This window comes from Odocoileus virginianus, chromosome 12, assembly GCF_023699985.2.
Source record: "Odocoileus virginianus isolate 20LAN1187 ecotype Illinois chromosome 12, Ovbor_1.2, whole genome shotgun sequence".
Lineage (NCBI taxonomy): Eukaryota > Metazoa > Chordata > Mammalia > Artiodactyla > Cervidae > Odocoileus > Odocoileus virginianus.
In genome coordinates this window covers 45,349,823-45,368,000 of record NC_069685.1, presented here as the reverse complement: position 1 = coordinate 45,368,000, position 18,178 = coordinate 45,349,823, and the positions used below count along the sequence as shown (strand labels likewise).

Genomic DNA, 18,178 nt, shown 5'->3' with positions numbered 1-18,178 from the left:
CCTCCAAGATATTGGTCCACGTTGCCTGTATCACTTCCCTTCCCAGCCTGGCCAATCAGAAAGCACTGTGTCATCACATGACCACCTTTGCTTGTAAACAATTACTAAGGCATACATCTCAGCTACTGTATCACATCGGCCTGGTTGTTTCTACCCATCTTCATTCTCTCCTTCTATGGCTGGTTTCCTCGCCTGAGCTTAGAGTCCTGTGAGCCTGATAGCCATGGTTTATTTATCTGTATATTCCCGACAGAAACCAGGCAGCGCAAGACACGGCAGAGGCTCCCCATTAATATTTATGAAATGGAGAACATTCCTCATAATATCCCTCAGTTGGGGTGTTTTTCTTTTCTGAGATTAATGTTAAGACCAAGATAGAAGTCTTGCCCCTGCAATATTAAATAAGAACATTTGTAAGCTCAACAACCTCATCAATCAAGAACAGGATATTGAAGATCAGTTAGTTCAAAGTGATGGGAAGTGCATCTCAGACAGACTTAAGCCGTGAAGGGAAACATCCAGAGACCCTCTGGCTTCGGGCATGGATGGATTGAGGGACTCAGGTTCTTGACTGTTCTTTCCTCAATGTTAACATGATTGATCTTCAAGCTGGAATTCAGTATCTCTAGACTGGCACGGCGGGAGATGGTAATAGTCCTCTCACTGTTATATTTACCAAGCTGGCACTCTATAGGAAAAACATAGCTGGAAAAGAAAGAGATGGGAACTTAGAGAAAGCATATGTCCTGAAGGAGGTGAGCACATGGGTCCTGCATTCAAATACTGATTCTAGTACTCTTAGCTGGGTCGTTAGGTGAGCCAATGTGGGTTGTGAAAGAATTCACCTAAGTATTAAGAAGGGAAGAAAAAAGTTTTTATTCACTTTCCAAGAGAGGAAAGAGACCAGGCGCATAGAGTGGCATTGGCCCTGAAGGATGGGTGGTTGAGTCTTTTATTGAGTTTAAAGGGCAAGGTGCAGGAATAATGGGATGAGTTCATATCTGTTTTTTGGCCCACAGTTGTAGCCAATCTGGCTGTACTTCTGTGGGATGTGCTTTTTTTGAGAACAGAATTGCTGTCTTCAGTAAATTTCCAGGTCTGGGGTGTTTTAAAGAGACTTGAGAGTGACCCTTGATGGCATTACTCTATTTTGAACCATGTTAGGTGGACTTATGTGGGTGATTTACATAACCTAAGTTTCCTTGTATGTAAAATGGGATCATAAGGGTACTTAGCATATGAAAGCAAAAGTGTTAGTCACTCAGTCCTGTCTGACTCTTTGCGACCCCACGAACTGTAGCCAAATAGGCTCCTCTGTCCATGGGATTTTCCTGGCAAAAATACTGAAGTGGGTTGCCATAACCTGCTCCAAGGGATCTTCCTGAGAGATCGTCCCTTTGACCCCAGGATCAAACACATGTCTCCTGCATTGCAGGCAGATTCTTTATGGCATGAGCCACTGAGGCCATTGCTTCTATTTTCATCCCTCTGTATTCATAACCAGGTTTTATGAAATTAATATTTCACTTGGCCTCTAAGGGGCTTTCTTCCCCCCTTGAATGTTCAGAATTCTCTCCTCTCACTTCTCCATCCTTTGTGGAAGTCTGTTTAAATGTCCTCTTTCACAATATGAAGAGTTAAAGCCTATATATAATGAAAGAAAACACTTTCATCTTCTGATGGATTCTTTCCTCTTTTTTGTGTATTCAACCATCAGGAAAGCATTTTCTACTTTGGAGCCTAAGACTTCTCATTAATATAATCATCCAAAATACTGGTATAACCAAACAAAACTACAGATGCTAACTAGCAAGTAAATGAGATTCATATGTGAAGGGAGAAATAAGGATGACTCAGTGGGTTACAGAAGGATTTTTTTTTAATTATCTGTAATTAGTGGGAAAGAAAATATGTGGACTCTATTAAAAATAAGCTCTTTATTTTTTAGGGGAAAAAACCATCATAAAGAACAGGAATGCTCTTCCCTTTTATTTACATGAATTGAGATAATTGGGACTCTCAGGATTAATGTAAGGCTCCGTCATAAATAATACCACCATCTGTGATAAATAGATGCTTCTCTTTTTGAATAGATACAGCAAAACATCCCCAAACCATATGCTATATGAACATCAAATGCAGTATAAATTCTGCTGTAAATGCTTACATTAAGCAACTTGAAATCTTTCCCAATGCTTGAATCTGATGTTTGGGTTTTTTTTTTTGTTTTTTTTTTTTTTGCATTCATTTCCAACTGTCTTGGAGGCATAGTAAGAGGCACGTTTACATTTTGGATCAATGAATAAACCGGGTAACTTTGTCAGGTTGTAAAGAGCCCTGAAGAATACACCAGGAAAGTTCTCACCTGCATGAAACACGACTCTTAGAAAAGCTTGGTCTCTATCAGAGGTCAGCATACAATGGCTCACGGGTCAGATCCAGCCACTCCTGCATTTGGACAGCCCCAAAACTGTGAATACTCTTACATTTTCAGTTGATTATACAAAACGCACCTTAAGAAAGAATGTTTCTGATGTGATCATTATATGAAATCCCAATTTCAGTGTCCATAAATAAAGTTTTACTGGAGCACTGGCAGGTCCGTGTTCACACTGGTCTGTGGCTGCCCTCTTGATGTAACAGCAGGGATGAATAGCTGCAAGCGAGCACATTCAGCTTACAAAGCCTGGAATATTTATTATGTGGGCCCCGACAAAAAATGTGCTGATCCCTTCTATCTATGACTTGTGAAGCCAAATCACCTCAGCGGATGAAGCCAAGTTACATCATTTTAGAAGATTTTGGCTGAAAGTTAGAGAAAACCCCTGTGTCTGGACGGGAGGTGGGTTTGATGGGAGAATGGATGCATGTATATGTATGACTGAGTTTGTTTGCTATCCATCTGAAACTATAACAACATTGTTAATCAGCAATGAAAAGTGGAAGTCGCTCAGTCATGTTCAACTCTTTGCGACCCCATGGATTATAGCCTGTCAGGTTCCTCTGTCCATGGAATTCTCCAGACAAGGATATTGGAGTGGGTAGCCATTCCCTTCTCCAGGGGATCTTCCCAACCCAGGGGTTGAGCCCAGGTCTCCTGCATTGCAGGCAGATTCTTTACCAGCTGAGCTATCAGGGAAGCTCCAATATAAAATAAAAAGTTTAGAAAAGTTAAATGAGATAATACCATTAATAGAGCTTAGCCATTAGAGATTGTTACACACACACACACACACACACACACACACACACACACACACAAGGGAAAATCCTGGTGCCTTATGGTTGTGTGTTGGTTTCCATAACAGGAAGGGCAGTGGGCAGACAAGATTCAGGGTGTGTGTATTCAGTGATCCCCTCTTTGTTGTCAAGACCCATTATTCTGCTACTGTGCCTGTTCCATCCTGGCTTTGTCTCTGGATTTCACTCAGTTTCAGGATGGATGGCATTATTAGTGGAATGACCTGGTCTCTCACTTGCCCCTGGGAAGAAAGGTGTTTCCTACCATGGGTCTCTTAGAGGTGAGGGCTTCTCTCCCAAGAGTCCCGGCAAACCTTTCCTTGTGGCTCCTGGGCTCAAAGTGGCCCAGGGCATGGTTCCCTAACCTCAGTACCATTGACCATTGGGACCATATAATTCCTAGCTGTGGGGCTCACCTGTGCATGTACGATGCTGAGAGGTGTCCCTGGCCTCTGCCTCCTAGAGGCCAGTAACGTCCTCCCCCATGACTATGGTAGTCAAACCCTTTCCACGTGAGGAAATCATAAGGTACTTGTCTTTCTCCATATGACTTATTTCACCTAGCATAATGCTGTCAAGATCTATCTGTGTTGTCTCAAATGGTGAGTTTTTCATCTTCTTTATGGCCGAGTAGTATTCCATATACATGTGGATTTCTAGATAGATGGGCTTCCCTGGTGGCTCGGCGATAAAACAATCTGCCTGCTAATGCAGGGGACACACGTTCGGTCCCTGGCTTAATAAGATCCCCTGGAGAAGGAAATGGTAACCCACTCCAGGATTCTTGCCTGGGAAATGCCAAGGACAGAGGTCCATGGGGTTACAAAGAGTTGGACACAACTTAGCGACTAAACAACAACAACAACATCTAGATAGATAGGTATATCTACAGAGACACAGATACATAGATACCTATATAGATGTCAATATCTCTATAGATAGGAATATAGATGTTACGTATTCTCTATCCATTTATCTATTGATGGGCACTTACATTGTTTCCATATTTTAGCTATTGCAAATACTGCCACAATGAACACAGAGGTGAAGATAGCTTTTCAAGTTAGTGTTTTTGTATTCTTCAGATAAATACCCAGAAGTAGGATAGCTGGATCATATGGTAGTTCTATTCTTACTTTTTTGAGGGGTTTCCATATTATCTTCCATAGTGGCTGTACCAATTTACATTCCTACCAACCAACAAGAAACCAAAATAAGTGAACAGAGCAAACCAAACAAAAACAAATAATGTAGATACAGGGAACAGAGCAGTGGTTACCAGAGAGGAAGGGGAAGGGGGTTGCAGCTAAAGGGGCAAAGGGGATTGACTTGTGCTGATGGATGGAAATCAGTTTTTGGCAGTGTATATAGAAGTGAAAGTATAATGTCATACACATGAAACTTATGTATCGCTATAAATCAGTGTTACCCCCAAGTAGAAAAAAATATGTTAAAAATTAAAAAAAAAAAAAGTTGCCTCAAGAAAAATTTGTATCCAAGACATTTCCAAATGTCTCCCAGGTGGTAAAATTACCCCTATAGAGGAACCACAGGTTTGGGTCTGTGCAGAACTGAACCCGTTACTGGAAGCAGATCTCGAATTACTCTGTGTGGTTTCAGCCAGGGATTGGCAGACATTGGACCATGGGTCAAAGCCAACCAACCACCTGTGTGGCCAACAGGCTAAGTCCAGGTGATGTGAAAATACAAGAATGCTAAAACGTAACAGTTTAAATAGTTCTGTGAGTACCTATGTAATCTTGATTTTGCTCTCAGTGTACAAAAGGTTAAATTGTTTATTACATGGCCTTTTAAGAAAAAAAAAATGTGCCAAGGAACCATGGTTTAGACCCATGGTTCTCAACCTCTATGTAGATCTTAAACCTCAACCCTTTATATAGATCATAAAATTAAGTCCATAATCTTATGAACTATCTATCTATCTATCTATCTATCTATCTATCTATCTGAATGGAAACAAATCAGTGGAACTTCCCTGGAGGTCCAGTGGTTTAAACTCCACCATTCAATGGAGGAAGTGTGGGTTTGATCCCTAGTCAGGGAGCTAAGATCTCATGTGCCTCATGGCCAAAGCACCAAAACATAAAACAGGAACGATATTATAATAAATTCAATATAAAGACATTTAAAATGGTCCACATCAAAAAAAATCTTTAAAAAAATAGTGCCCTGTCACCGAGATGAAAAATACGACCAAAGTAATCCATAGTAAAATAATATTTTAATATTTGTACATATGGGCTTCCCAGGTGGCACTAGTAATAAAGAACCTGCCTGCCAATGCAGGAGATATAAGAGACAAGACATGTGGGTCTGATCCCGGGGTCAGGAAGATTCCCCTGGAGGAGGGCATGGCTCCAGTATTCTTGCCTAGAGAATCCCATGGGCAGAGGAGCCTGGCAGTCTACAGTCCATAGGGTCACAAAGAGTTGGACACAACTGAAGCAATTTAGCACATGTGTATACATAGGGAAGAGCAAATGAAGGCATCAGATACTTGCTCATGTCTTTAGAGTTGGCGTGGATGTGTCAGCTACAAATGCAGACTGTTATAGCCATGTTTGGGTAATCTGGATTTCACAGGCAGATTGGGCATTGCTGATGTTATTTTCCAAAAGGATAAACAAGTTCTTAGTGAAGTTACATCAAATCAAAGGACAGTCTTCACCCCAGTAGTTGCAATACTGGAAAATGCATAGTAGGTTACACTGTAGCCCCTCCCCCAATTTGTAGGAGGGTATTTGAGATGAGTTTTTGGCTTCAGTAGTTCTCATAGGTTTCTCACCTTGTGAGTGTCAAGTGGGACAATCAAGTCATTCAGGACCTGGGCAATCATTTGTTGCCTGGGACTGTCTTAGGCCTCGAGGAATATCTAAGGGAGCTAGACCCATTCTCTAAGTGTCATTGGCCTTCCTCCCTCCAGTCATTATGATAACCAACTCCTCCTCTATGAACACCCCAGATGCCGTCTGTGGTCACCTGAAAAATGCCCCCACCTGCTCCATGCAAAAATGTCTCTTCCTCTATTATCAGAGCCTAGGAATATGTGACTTGCCCTGGCAAAGGGACTTAGCAGATGTGATTTAGTGGGACATTTTGAGATGTGGAGGTAGTCCTGGATCACTTGGACAGGCTGATGTAACCTCAGACATCCTTATAAGAGGGAAGATGGAGGTCAGAGTAGACAGAAGCTGTAAACTTTTGGGGGCTTCCAGTTGGCACTAGTGGCAAAGAACCCACCTGCCAATGCAGGAGATGTAAGAGACACGGGTTCAATCCCGGGGTTGGGAAGATCCCCTGGAGGAGGGCATGGCAACCACTCCAGTATTCTTGCCTGGAGAATCCCATGGACAGAGGAGCCTGGTGGGCTACAGTCCATGGGGTCACAAAAGTTGGACACAACTGAAGCGACTGAGCACACACGCCTGATGGTTTTGAAGGGGGAGGAAGGGCCCAGGAGCCAAGAAATGCATCTTCCTCTGTAAGATGGAAAAGACAAGGAACCTGATTGTTCCCTGAAACCTCCAGAAGAATTGCAACCCTGCCGTCTGCTTCGTGGTAGACTTTTGACTTCCAGAACTATAAAAAAAATCTTTGTTGTTTTTCTACACTACTTTGCGGTAATTTGTTACAGCGGCAATAGGAATCTAATGCAGACATCATCTCACGGAGGAGCTCTGTGTTGAGCCAGTCAGAGCCCCTCGTGGACCTGGGGTCTGAGCCATGTTACAGGGACGGACTGGGAGAAATTTGCCTCGTGGGCCATTTGTCAAGATTAAACCATTCGCCGAATGCAACACAGTTAAAACCTTATGTTTTATTTAACTTTTATAATCTTTATTTATTTATCTATTTATTTACTTATTTATTTTTGGCAGTGCTTGGTCTTAATTGCTGCCTGGGCTTTTCTCTAGTTGCAGTGAGTAGGGGCTACTCTAGTTGTGGCGCGTGGGCTTCTCATTGTAGTGGTTTCTCTTTTTTGAGGAGCACAGGGTCTAGGGTGCGTGAGCTTCAGTAGTTGCAGCCCCCGGGCTCTAGAGCACAGGCTCAATAGTTGTGGCACTTGGGCTTAGCTGCTCTGTGACATGTGGGATCTTCCCAGACCAGAGATCGAACCCATGTCTCCTGCATTGGCAGGAGGATTCTTTATCACTGAGCCACCAGGGAAGCCCCAAAACATTGCATTTTAGGTCTAGAACTTTGCCCGGCAAATATTTCCCTCTGTGCCTACCCAAGGCACTATTCTTATGCTGATAAAGTTTACAATTCTGTGTGTTTAGAGAATTTCTCTTTGAAAGGCATGACTCCTTTGCTCCACTTCTAGGAGCCTGATTAAGGAACACCTGAGTGTGATTACCCACTTTTCCCAGAGAAAAGGTGGGGGGATACTCCCCAAGGCCTCCAAGGGGAATATAACTACATGCTCTTTTAAAGGAGAGTTTTACTGTTTAGAAATTGCAAACCACACTATGTAATTTCAGCAGAGGATATTGGGGGGTTGGTTCAGAAGAAGCATTGAAATCAAATAATCCACTTATCAAGGTGCCTTTTGTTTCAAGAAAAAGGTAACAATGAGGCATATTTAGCAGAGAGAGACATTCTGTGTCTGGTGAATTTTAATAAATCGCAAACGGCTGGGAGAGAAAAAAATTCTCAAAGTCCTCCGGCTGGCTTGTGTTTCAAGTAAGCTTGTGGTGACTTGGAAGGAACATCCAATCAGGGCTTTCTTTGAGGCGTGTGGGGAAAGGCAGGTTTCTGCTTTGCAGGTTTCTGATGTCACATGGGTGAACTAGAGATGTCTGGGCGGGATAGGCCATTGAAGTTATGAAAAGAACCCACCCCTCTTGATTGCAGATTTCTTTTCGCGCATGGCTATATCTCAATTTTTTTTACACATATATATTATGGAGATCACCTTTTTTCCCCCATGTTTTTGTAGCCTGAAAACCTTTTTTTTTTTTTTTTGCCTGAAAATCTTTTTACCCTAACATATCAACAGGATTGAAGTAATGCCAATGATCTAATGATATATAAGAGGAACAGAAACTTCTCCTCAATTAGTAGGTGTGTTCTACATGCTGGCTACTTTGTTTATTGCCTTAAGTTAGTTGGTTTTGATATGATTCCCACTATAAAGATGAAGATTTTGAAACTCAAAAGTTTAAGGTATTTGCAAGAAAAAACCCCACAAAACTTTATCTAATACGTTGGGGATTGTTTCTGTGGTTGTTTACTGCCTACATTGTGGCAGACTCTTTGTGACACCATGGACTGTAGCCTGCCAGGCTTCTCTGTCTATGGGATTTTCCAGGCAAGAATACTTGAGTGGGTTGCCGTTTCCTTCTCCAGGGGATCTTCCCCGACCAGGGATTGAACCTGTGTCTCCTGCATTGGCAGGCAGATTCTTTATCACTGAACCACCAAGGAAGCCCATGTTGGGGAAAGGGATTAATTTTTGGATGTGGTCCTGCTTTGGGAATGCTCTTCACCACTAGGATGCATTCCTCTTCCTGGTGCTGGAGAGGGTTTAGTTAAAAGTCCTTCTCCTTGTCTCTTTGGCACCTGTGGCAAACCACTGAACACCTGCTGTGAATCAAGTTAGATCAGGATTTCTCATCGTGGCACTGCTTGCATTTCGGACTGGAGAATTCTCTGTGGCGGGGGGCGGGGGGGGGAGCAGGGTTGTCTTTTGCCTTGTAAGATGTTCTCCGAATCACTGGTTTCACCCCACGAGGTGAAAGTAGCCCACCCTCCTGCCTCGTTGCGAAAATGAAAACTGTCTCCTGTAGACATTGCCAGGCGTCTCCAGGGTGCAGGGTCACCCTTTGTTGAGAACCTCTGATGCTATTTAGGAAAGACCTTTGCATGTCCGAAAAAAGCACTACTTGTTCACTTGAGTAATTCCTCAGGGCCGCAGGAGCGGGGGTGGGGGGATTCTTTTTATCTTTTTTAATTGACAAGGAAAGTGGGACATAACATTTCACCAAGGTACTTTATAAAGTGACAGACTTTGTTTTCTTGGGCTTCAAAATCATTGCAGATGGTGACTGCAGCCATGAAATTAAAAGATGCTTGCTCCTTGGAAGAAAAGCTATGACAAACCTAGACAGTGTATTAAAAAGCAAGAGAACATTTTGCCAACAAAGGTCCATCTAGTCAAAGCTATGGTTTTTCCAGTAGTCATGTACAGATGTGAAGTTCAGTTCAGTTCAGTCCCTCAGTTGTGACCGACTCTTTGTGACCCCATGGACTGCAACACACCAGGCTTCCCCATCCATCACCAACTCCTGGAGCTTGCTCAAACTCATTTCCATCAAGTCGGTGGTGATGCCATCCAACCATCTCATCCTCTGTCGTCCCCTTCTTCTCCCACCTTCAATCTTTCCCAGCATCAGGGTCTTTTCCATTGGGTCAGTTCTTCACATCAGGTGGCCAAAGTATTGGAGTTTTAGCTTCAACATCAGTCCTTCCAATGAATATTCAGGAGAGATTTCCTTTAGGATGGACCAGTTGGATCTCCTTGCAGTCCAAGGGACTCTCAAGAGTCTTCTCCAACACCACAGTTCAAAAGCATCAATTCTTTGACACTCAGCTTTCTTTATAGTCCAACTCTCACAACCATACATGGTTACTGGAAAAAAACCATAGCTTTGACTAGAAGGACCTTTGTTGGCAAACTAATGTCTCTGCTTTTTAATATGCTCTCTAGGTTGATCATAGCTTTTCTTCCAAGGAGGAAGCGTCTTTTAATTTCATGTCTGCAGTCACCATCTGCAGTGATCTTGACACCCACATCACCGATGTGAAACTTGAACTAAAAAGAAGGCTGAGCGCTGAACAGTTGATGCTTTTGAATTGTGGAGAAAATTCTTGAGAGTCTCTTGGACTGCAAGGAGATGAACCCAGTAAGTCCTAAAGGAAATCAACCCTGAATATTCACTGAACTGCTGCTGAAGCTGAATCTCCAATATTTTGGCCACCTGATTGGAAGAGCTGACTCTTTGTAGGAGACCCTGATGCTGGGGAAGATTGAAAGCAAAAGGAGAAGGGGGCGGCAGAGGATGAGATGGTTAGACAGCATCATTGACTCAATGGACATGAGTTTGAGAAAATTCCAGGAGGTAGTGGAGGACAGGAGCCTGGTGGGCTATGGTCCATGGGGTTGCAAAGCGTCTGACTCATCTTAGTAACTGAAAAAAACAAAAACTACCTTATGAGCATCCATCACCTACCACATTTAGAGAAATATCAGGCCCCAACCTGCCTTCCTAGACCAACTTCCCCCTCCTCACACACCCAGGTCCTGAGCTTCCCCTTCACTGACCCTTTCCTCATGCCACCCACCCCCCTCCTGGAATCCTTTCCCTATTCCACTCACCCTCCCAAGATCCAATCCATCCTTCATGTCACAGCTCAGAGAGAATCAACGCTAAAGAATCCATCTCGGTTAACACATCCCAAAGCGAGCATCACAACGAAGGTGGCACATTGTGTTGGCTGAAGGGCCATTTCCCCTGGGGGTGTTCTGTCTGGGTGCTAAGTGACAGGGACATCTCCTGAGTTCACTATCTCAGAATCTCAAAAACTCAATTTCCGGCAGCGGCTTCGCAGGAGAGTTCTCTGATGAACAGCTGATGGAGGACACAATATCCCCAACACTGACAGGCAAGCACAGATAAAGAAAATGGATAAACAGGCCGGGCGACAGCAAATGAACGTGCTGTCAGCTAGGAGGCCAGACATAAAGGTGCAGCTGTCAACTTCTCTCCTCTTCCCCTCTCCACGTCCTTAGGAAACCAGCCCTGGACTTTTCCAGGGGTATTGTTTCAGATCACTAAAAATGACTCAATCATCCTATCTTTCTGGGAGACGCTGCTATGAGCAGATGAGCCAGAATTAGAGGGTGGATATCTGTCTGTGCTTCACTAGGTCAAGACAATCAGGGGATAGTTTTCTTGTAATCAGCAGATAAGAGTGTCAGGAGAGAAATACCACAAAGGCTGGTAATCACCTCTGCTTCCTTAATCCTCTAGATCAGGGCTCCCCAAAATGTAGGATGAGCTTGAGAGATGCACGTGGTGTCACAGCACCTGAGGGCGCAGATGGGCTTTGGACAACTCTAGGGAGGCCATTCTCATGAGTGTCTACGAGGTTGGCTGTTGGAGGTACATCTACAAGATGGGGAAATGCCTGAGTCTCACCAATGAGAAAGTGAGTCCCTTTTCAAGTCTGTTTGAATTATTCTAATTCCATCAAGGAGAAAGTTCACGTTGGTGTCACTGTATCTTTTTAGTTTCTTACACTTGATAACCTCTTGATATTTGTTAACTATCCCATTGGGTGTTGCTACATTAAAAAACCACCTCATATTAAGAGACTTAGTTCACTTGTCATTTCATATAAGTTTTGGAGTGACGGACCTTGGCTGGACTTGGCTAATTTTGGCTGGGCTCTCTCTCTTGTTTGGTGGTAGCTGCAGGCTGTGGATTGGCTGATCTGGGATGGCCTCCATGGAGATAACTCTCCTCTCCTCCACATGGTCCCTTATCCTGCAGTAGTCTAGCCTAGGTGTGTTCTTTTGGGTGCTGGCAGGAGTCCAAAAGAGAGTTAGTGCAAGTGTGTGATGCCTCTTGAGACCTGGCTTTGGGATTAGCACATTATCACTTCTGCCATAATCTGCTGGCCAAAGAAAATACAGGGCCAAGCTAAATTGAAGGAGTGGGGCAATGGACTTCTAATTTTGAAGGGAAAATTGCAAAGTCACACATAAAAGGTATAGATATAAGAAGAGAATGGGGCCATTTTGTAATTGTTCTACTACAGGTACTATTGGATTCAATACAATGAGTCTATCCACCAGTGTACCCATCCTTCCATCCATCTGCCTATCCATCCAACCATTGACCCCTCCATCCATCTAAAGATTTATCCAGCCATCAACCCATCCATCCAACCACTGATCCATCCATCCACCCAAACATTCATGCAACCATTGATCCATCCATCCATCCATCCATCCATCCATCCATCGATCTATGGAAACTAAAACTATCCAAGAATGTACGGACTTGCCTCAGATCACTGTTGACTAGATCAACTCTAGATCTCTATAGCCAAACTTCATCTTTAACCACTAGGTTAGACCCCACACTCCTGTCTTTAAAATGTCTGTCTCTTTTTGGCTCAAGTTAAATCTCTCATGAGCAGGAAAACTTCAGATCTAGGTTTAGCAGGAAGATAGGAGCCAAGCACTTTTTGATCCATGTGAAGGATAAAGAGACAAATAATGGAAGAACCCTAAGAGAGGAGACAACAAGACAGCAAGCCCACTCCAGCTTTATTTTCTCAAAAATAAACTCAGTATTTGCTTAAAAGCAAAAGTTCATTTTTAAGGATGTTTTTAAAGATAAAAAACAGAAAAGGAGAGAAAAGAAATTTTTATGTGCAAGAGAGTGGAGAATGGTGAGCAAGCTTGTTGACAAGCTTCCTTGTTGTGGAATATACCCTACACAGATGGACCTTAGAATCCTTGCTCCATTTCTTCAGAGAGTCCTTGGCCCACCATCTTTTCCAAACAAATGAGTCTCTAAATCTCTACACTTCATGGTTTAAAAGCTTTTTTGGAGAGGGATGAATACATCAGAATAAAAGCATCAGATGTAGCAATTAGTCTATTGGTTTTGACACAATTCTACAAGTTGCTTTGAGTCAGTGATTTTCTTTAAAGACATAGAGTCGGAACTGTTTCTGGAATGTTGTGCAGGGTCTTTTGCGAGTGTTTTAACATGGTCCCCAAATGAGTGAGTTCAAGTGGGAGCAGCAAAACATCCCTAAAGAGAGAGGGACAAAGTACCCATGTTGCTGGTGACCTCAGATCAACGCCTCTGGGCAAAGAACAGGGACGGAAGCTATTTCTTTGAAAAGCCATCTTGACAACTCAAGTCCTTTTGGCTGCAGTACCAAAGGCAGCTTTGATCTGCTAGCCAATGTCCCCGCTGGGAAAAGGATTAGGGGTAGTTCTGGAGGAGAGAGGCATGGGGTAACCTCATAGGCTGGATGGGCTGCGCTGGCTGCAGTTTGAGGCAGGGGCAGAAGGGGAGGTTGGAGCATCAGTGGAGAGAGAGGAACACCTGTCTTCTCTCTCAATATATGAATGGGGGCTTATGTGGATTTTCTGGTCTGGTTTTGAAAGATAAGAGTCAGTCAAGAGGCTTTCCTGGTCTTTTCAAAGTTAGCATTTGGGGAACTGTAACCTCTTATGCCCCAGGTCAATAGTGAGTCCTCAGTGGAGCCCCAGCAGTGTAAGTGTAAGCCCAAGGGGAAGTTTTAGAGGACAATCTTCAATCAACAAGGAGGTGGCTGGTTATACTGCTGATGATGGAGGCAATGAACAAAGAAAGACAGGAACACAGGGATGATGTGTTGCTCTTTCCGGCTCACTGTTGAACCTTCTGCCTCCAGTGTACATTGACTTACCCAGCTGAAGATTCTAAATCTGCTTTTTCAAACTCAAATGCATCTAAGGGTCCAGCAGGAAATGTCACTGAGCAAGGCAGTCTGCTGTGTATCTTCTCTTACTGTTGCCAGATGGGCAGACAGCCTGCATCCTGCCACTTCCTCCCATACGTGCGAAGCTAAAAACCCAGATACTCCTCAGTTTTTTATACACATATTTTTAATACATTCTTTTTTTTTCATAGTCTTTTCCATTATGGTTTTTCATAGCATATCAAATATAGTCCCCTGAGCTGTACAGTAGGACCTTGTTTATCCATTCTAATGTACTATTTTGCATCTGCCAACCCCAGACTCCCATTCCATCCTTGTCCCACTCCCCGCCTTGGCAACCACAAGCCTGTTCTCTATGCCTGTGACTCTATTTCTGTTTCACGTGGGTGCTTAATCACTCAGTCATATCCGAGTCTTTGCAACCCCGTGGACTGTACACTGCCAGGCTCCTCTGTCCATGGGGATTCTCCAGGCAAGAATACTGGTGTGGGTTGTCATGTCCTCCTTCAGGGGATCTTCCCAACCCAGGGATCAAACCCAGGTCTCCCGCATTGCAGGCGGATTCTTTACCATCTGAGCCAGCAGGGAAGCCCATGAATACTGGAGTGAGTAGCCTATCCCTTCTCCAGAGGGTCTTCCTGACCCAGGACTTGAACTGGGGTCTCCTCCATGGCAGGTGGATTCTTTACCAGCTGAGCTACCAGGGAAACTCTTCTGTTTCATAGATAAGTTCATTTTAGATTTCACATATGAGTGATAACATATGGTATTTGTCTTTCTCTTTCTGACTTGCTTCACTTATTATGATCATCTCTAGCTGCATCTGTGTTGCTGCAGATGACATCATTTCATTTTTTGCAGCTGAGTAGTATTCCATTTTATATATGCACCATATCTTTTTTATTGTATAAAATAATAAATTTTAAATTTTATAGTTGCTTTACACCACTATGTCAATTTCTGCTGTACAACAAAGCCGAACAGCCGTGTGTGTGTGTGTGTGTGTGTGTGTGTGTGTGTGTGTGTGTATCCTCTCTATGACAAACCTAGACAGTATATTGAAAAGCAGAGACATTATTCTGCCAACAGAGGTCCAAATAGTCAAGGCCGTGGTCTTCCCAGTGGTCATGTACAGTTGTGAGAGCTGGACTATAAAAGAAAGCAGAATGCCAAAGAATTGATGCCTTCGAACTGTGGTGCTGGAGAAGACTCCTGAAAGACCCTTGGACAGCAAGGAGATCAAACCACTCAATCTTAAGGGAATACTTCTTGGAAGGATTGATGCGGAAGCTGAAGCTCCAATATTTTGGTGATCTGTTGCAAACAGCTGACTAATTGGAAAAGTCCCTGATGCTGGGAAAGATTGAGGGCAGAAGGAGAAGAGGGTGTCAGAAGATAAGATGACTGGATGGAATTACTGATGCAATGGACATGAACTTCGGGCAAACTTTGGAAGGTGGTGAGGGACAGAGAGGCCTGGTGTACTTCATTCCACGGGGTTGCAAATAGTCGGACACAACTGGGCAGTCCTCTCTTTTTCAGATTCTCTTCCCATTTACGTAACCGGGAGCAGTGAGTAGAGTTCCCTGCGCTTTACACTAGGTTCTCAGTAGCTGTCACTCTCCAGTTTTAAAAAACGGTTCCCATTCATAACCATCATTTAAAAATGATGGGTTTTAAACGTAAAAAAACGCTGTGGGCAAAATGGAACCTACCTGCAGCTGAGTTGAGCACCTTAAGTGAATAGTTTGCAATGTCTCCCAGTTTGCTGTTTTCTCTTTTGATGTTGTTTATGATATATGTGGCTTTGTGAAAGGTTTTCTCAGTTTTTATATAGGGATGGCTATCATTCATCTTTATATAGGGATGACTAAATTTCATTCTGAGTTTGAATCATAATTAGAAATCTCTCCCTAGACCCAGGTTATAGAGGAAATCACCCACTCTTTCATTCAGTACCAAAAAAGGTCATTTTCTTACATCTAGATCACTCATATATTTGAAGGGTATTCTCATGTTTGGTGTGAGGTACAGACCTAATGTTATTTTTCTGCCAAATGGCTGGCTAATTGTCTGAGCACCATTTATTAAAAAGTCTATCTTTATCTCATGATTTCTGGTTCTACCTTTATCACATACTAAATTTTAAATGTACAGGAGCTTATTTATGAACTACTCTATTCTATTGCTCTGTTTTTCTCTTCAGTGTGTCATTAAACATATTTGAAACTCACGCAAGTTATTCACAAATATTTCCCACTTTATCCTCATAAGTTACTTGCTAGCTTTCTGTCAGATTAATCACCATGTATTTGCTACTGTTCAACAATTCTTAATGTACAAAAATCTCCTTTTTTAAAAGAGTGGAACTGTGAATTTTATCATATTTATTTTATTTTATGTGGCTTCACCATGCAGCATGTGGGATCTTGGTTCCCTGACCAGGGATCAAACTCATGCCCCCTTCAGTGGAAGCATGGAGCCTTAACCACTGGACCACCAGGGAGGCCCCCCAAATCTCTCTTTCATAGATTTCAACCAATTCAAAATTTTGGAGCATGTGATCATTTACTGGATGATCCTCAAAGAAACATGAAAATTCTAGACAAGTGGGCTGCAAAATGTTTGGACTTCCCCTGTGGCTCAGTGATAAAGAATTCACCTACACTGCAGGAGACAATGCAAGAGAGGTGGGTTGGATCCCTGGGTCAGGAAGATCCCCTAGAGGAGGACCTGGAAAGCCACTCCAGCATTCTTGCTTGATGGGCTACATTCCTTATGGTTGAAAAGAATCCAGCATCACTGAATCAACTGAACAAGCGGGTTAACCCCTCATTTCTAAATTGCTTGTTAATTTCCTCGTGTTGCCAAATGACCTCTAAGGAGCCCAGAAATCACCCCATCTTTTTCTTTTTCTTTTCTTTCCCCTCTGCAGTGATTGAGGGCCGTGGGCTCACAGAGAACATCCAGCGATTTTCCTCGCTGCCCCCTTATCTGCCTGTGACTTACCAGGTGCTCAGAGCGGAGACCTCCTTCTTCCTGAAGGAAACCAACCAGGACTTAACACGCAACTCCAGCCTGCAGTCCCGGGTCGAGTCCTTCTTCCTCTACAAAGCCAAACGGCCGCCGATCTTAAATGCCAGCTATGGGCCTTTCTCGGTGGAAAAGGTCGTGCCCCTGGAATTGATGTCGACTTCCAACTTTTTAGGTCCCACCGACAAGGTGAGTTTCAACTGGAAGCTGAAGGCGCACATCCTGCGGGACAAGATCTACCTGAGCCGGCCCCGCGTGCAGGTGCTGTTCCACGTGGTGGGCAGGGACTGGGACGACCCCGGCCCCGCGCAGAGCCTGCCCTGCCTGCGGGTGTTCGCCTTCCGGGAGACCCGGGAGGTGCGGGGCAGCTGCCGGCTGCGGGGGGCCCTGGGGCTGTGCGTGGCGCAGCTGGAGCTCCCGGCCAGCTGGTTTGGCGCCCCCACCGTGGTGGCCGGGAGGAAGAAGGCGCCAGAGCCCCCCGAGGGCAGCCCCGTGGAGCTCTACTATGCCGTGCAACCCGGGGACGAGCGCGGAGACTGCCCCGGGGGCGACGTCCGCAAGGGCAATGCCATCCGCCCCGGGAAGGATGGACTGCAGGAGAGCACGTCCCACTTGCAGAGGATCGGCGCCGTGGGCCTCCACCGCGCTCAGGACGGCGCCCAGCTCAGCGAGCTGCGTCTAGACGGCAACGTGGCCATCTGGCTGCCCTCCAGGCCCGTCAAGCAGGGAGATGTGGTCACTGCCTATGTCACTGTGGCCAGCAATTCCACCGTGGACTTCTTCATCTTGAGGTAGGTCTGCACTTGAGGTAGGCTTAGGCACCCCAGGGAGGACACTGGATGGGAAGTTGGGGTGTATATACCAGAAGATTCCATTTTCACCACCTTCGGGGACCCTCCTGCTTCACACTGGAGGCTAGTTTCTGCACCTGACCACATGCTTTCAGCAGCTGCACTGTATATATTAGGAGGTGGGATAAAATGGGCCGAAATTGCACCCCAAAGAAACAAGACTAAATTAATCACTCTCTTTTGACCTTGAATTACCACTGAACTTGAAGAGAGATTTAATATTTTTTGGGGGGGAGGCATAAACAGATTTATGAAGTATTACAATGTTCCATGGCCAAAAGGGTGATCAAAATATGGTTACTTTATATTTATGGGCTTCCCTGATAGCTCAGTTGGTAAAGAATCCAACTGCAATGCAGGAGACCCTGGTTCCATTCCTGGGTTGGGAAGATCCGCTGGACTAGGCTACCCACTCCAGTATTCTTGGGTTTCCCTTGTAGTTCAGTTGATAAAGAATCCACCTGCAATGCAGGAGACCTGGGTTTGATCCTTGGGTTGGGAAGATCCTCTGGAGGAGGGCATGG

At 44.2% G+C, this 18,178-nt stretch overlaps 1 protein-coding gene across 1 annotated transcript in view; it reads left to right on the top strand.

Annotated features, from left to right (window-relative positions):
* Nucleotides 1–18,178, top strand: part of TMEM132C (transmembrane protein 132C) — a 433,487-nt gene that overhangs the window by 140,438 nt on the left and 274,871 nt on the right. Inside the window, exon 2 of the mRNA XM_070475075.1 lies at nt 16,706–17,594. Coding sequence (XP_070331176.1) covers nt 16,706–17,594 — 889 coding nt within the window. The remainder of the gene's footprint in view (nt 1–16,705; nt 17,595–18,178) is intronic.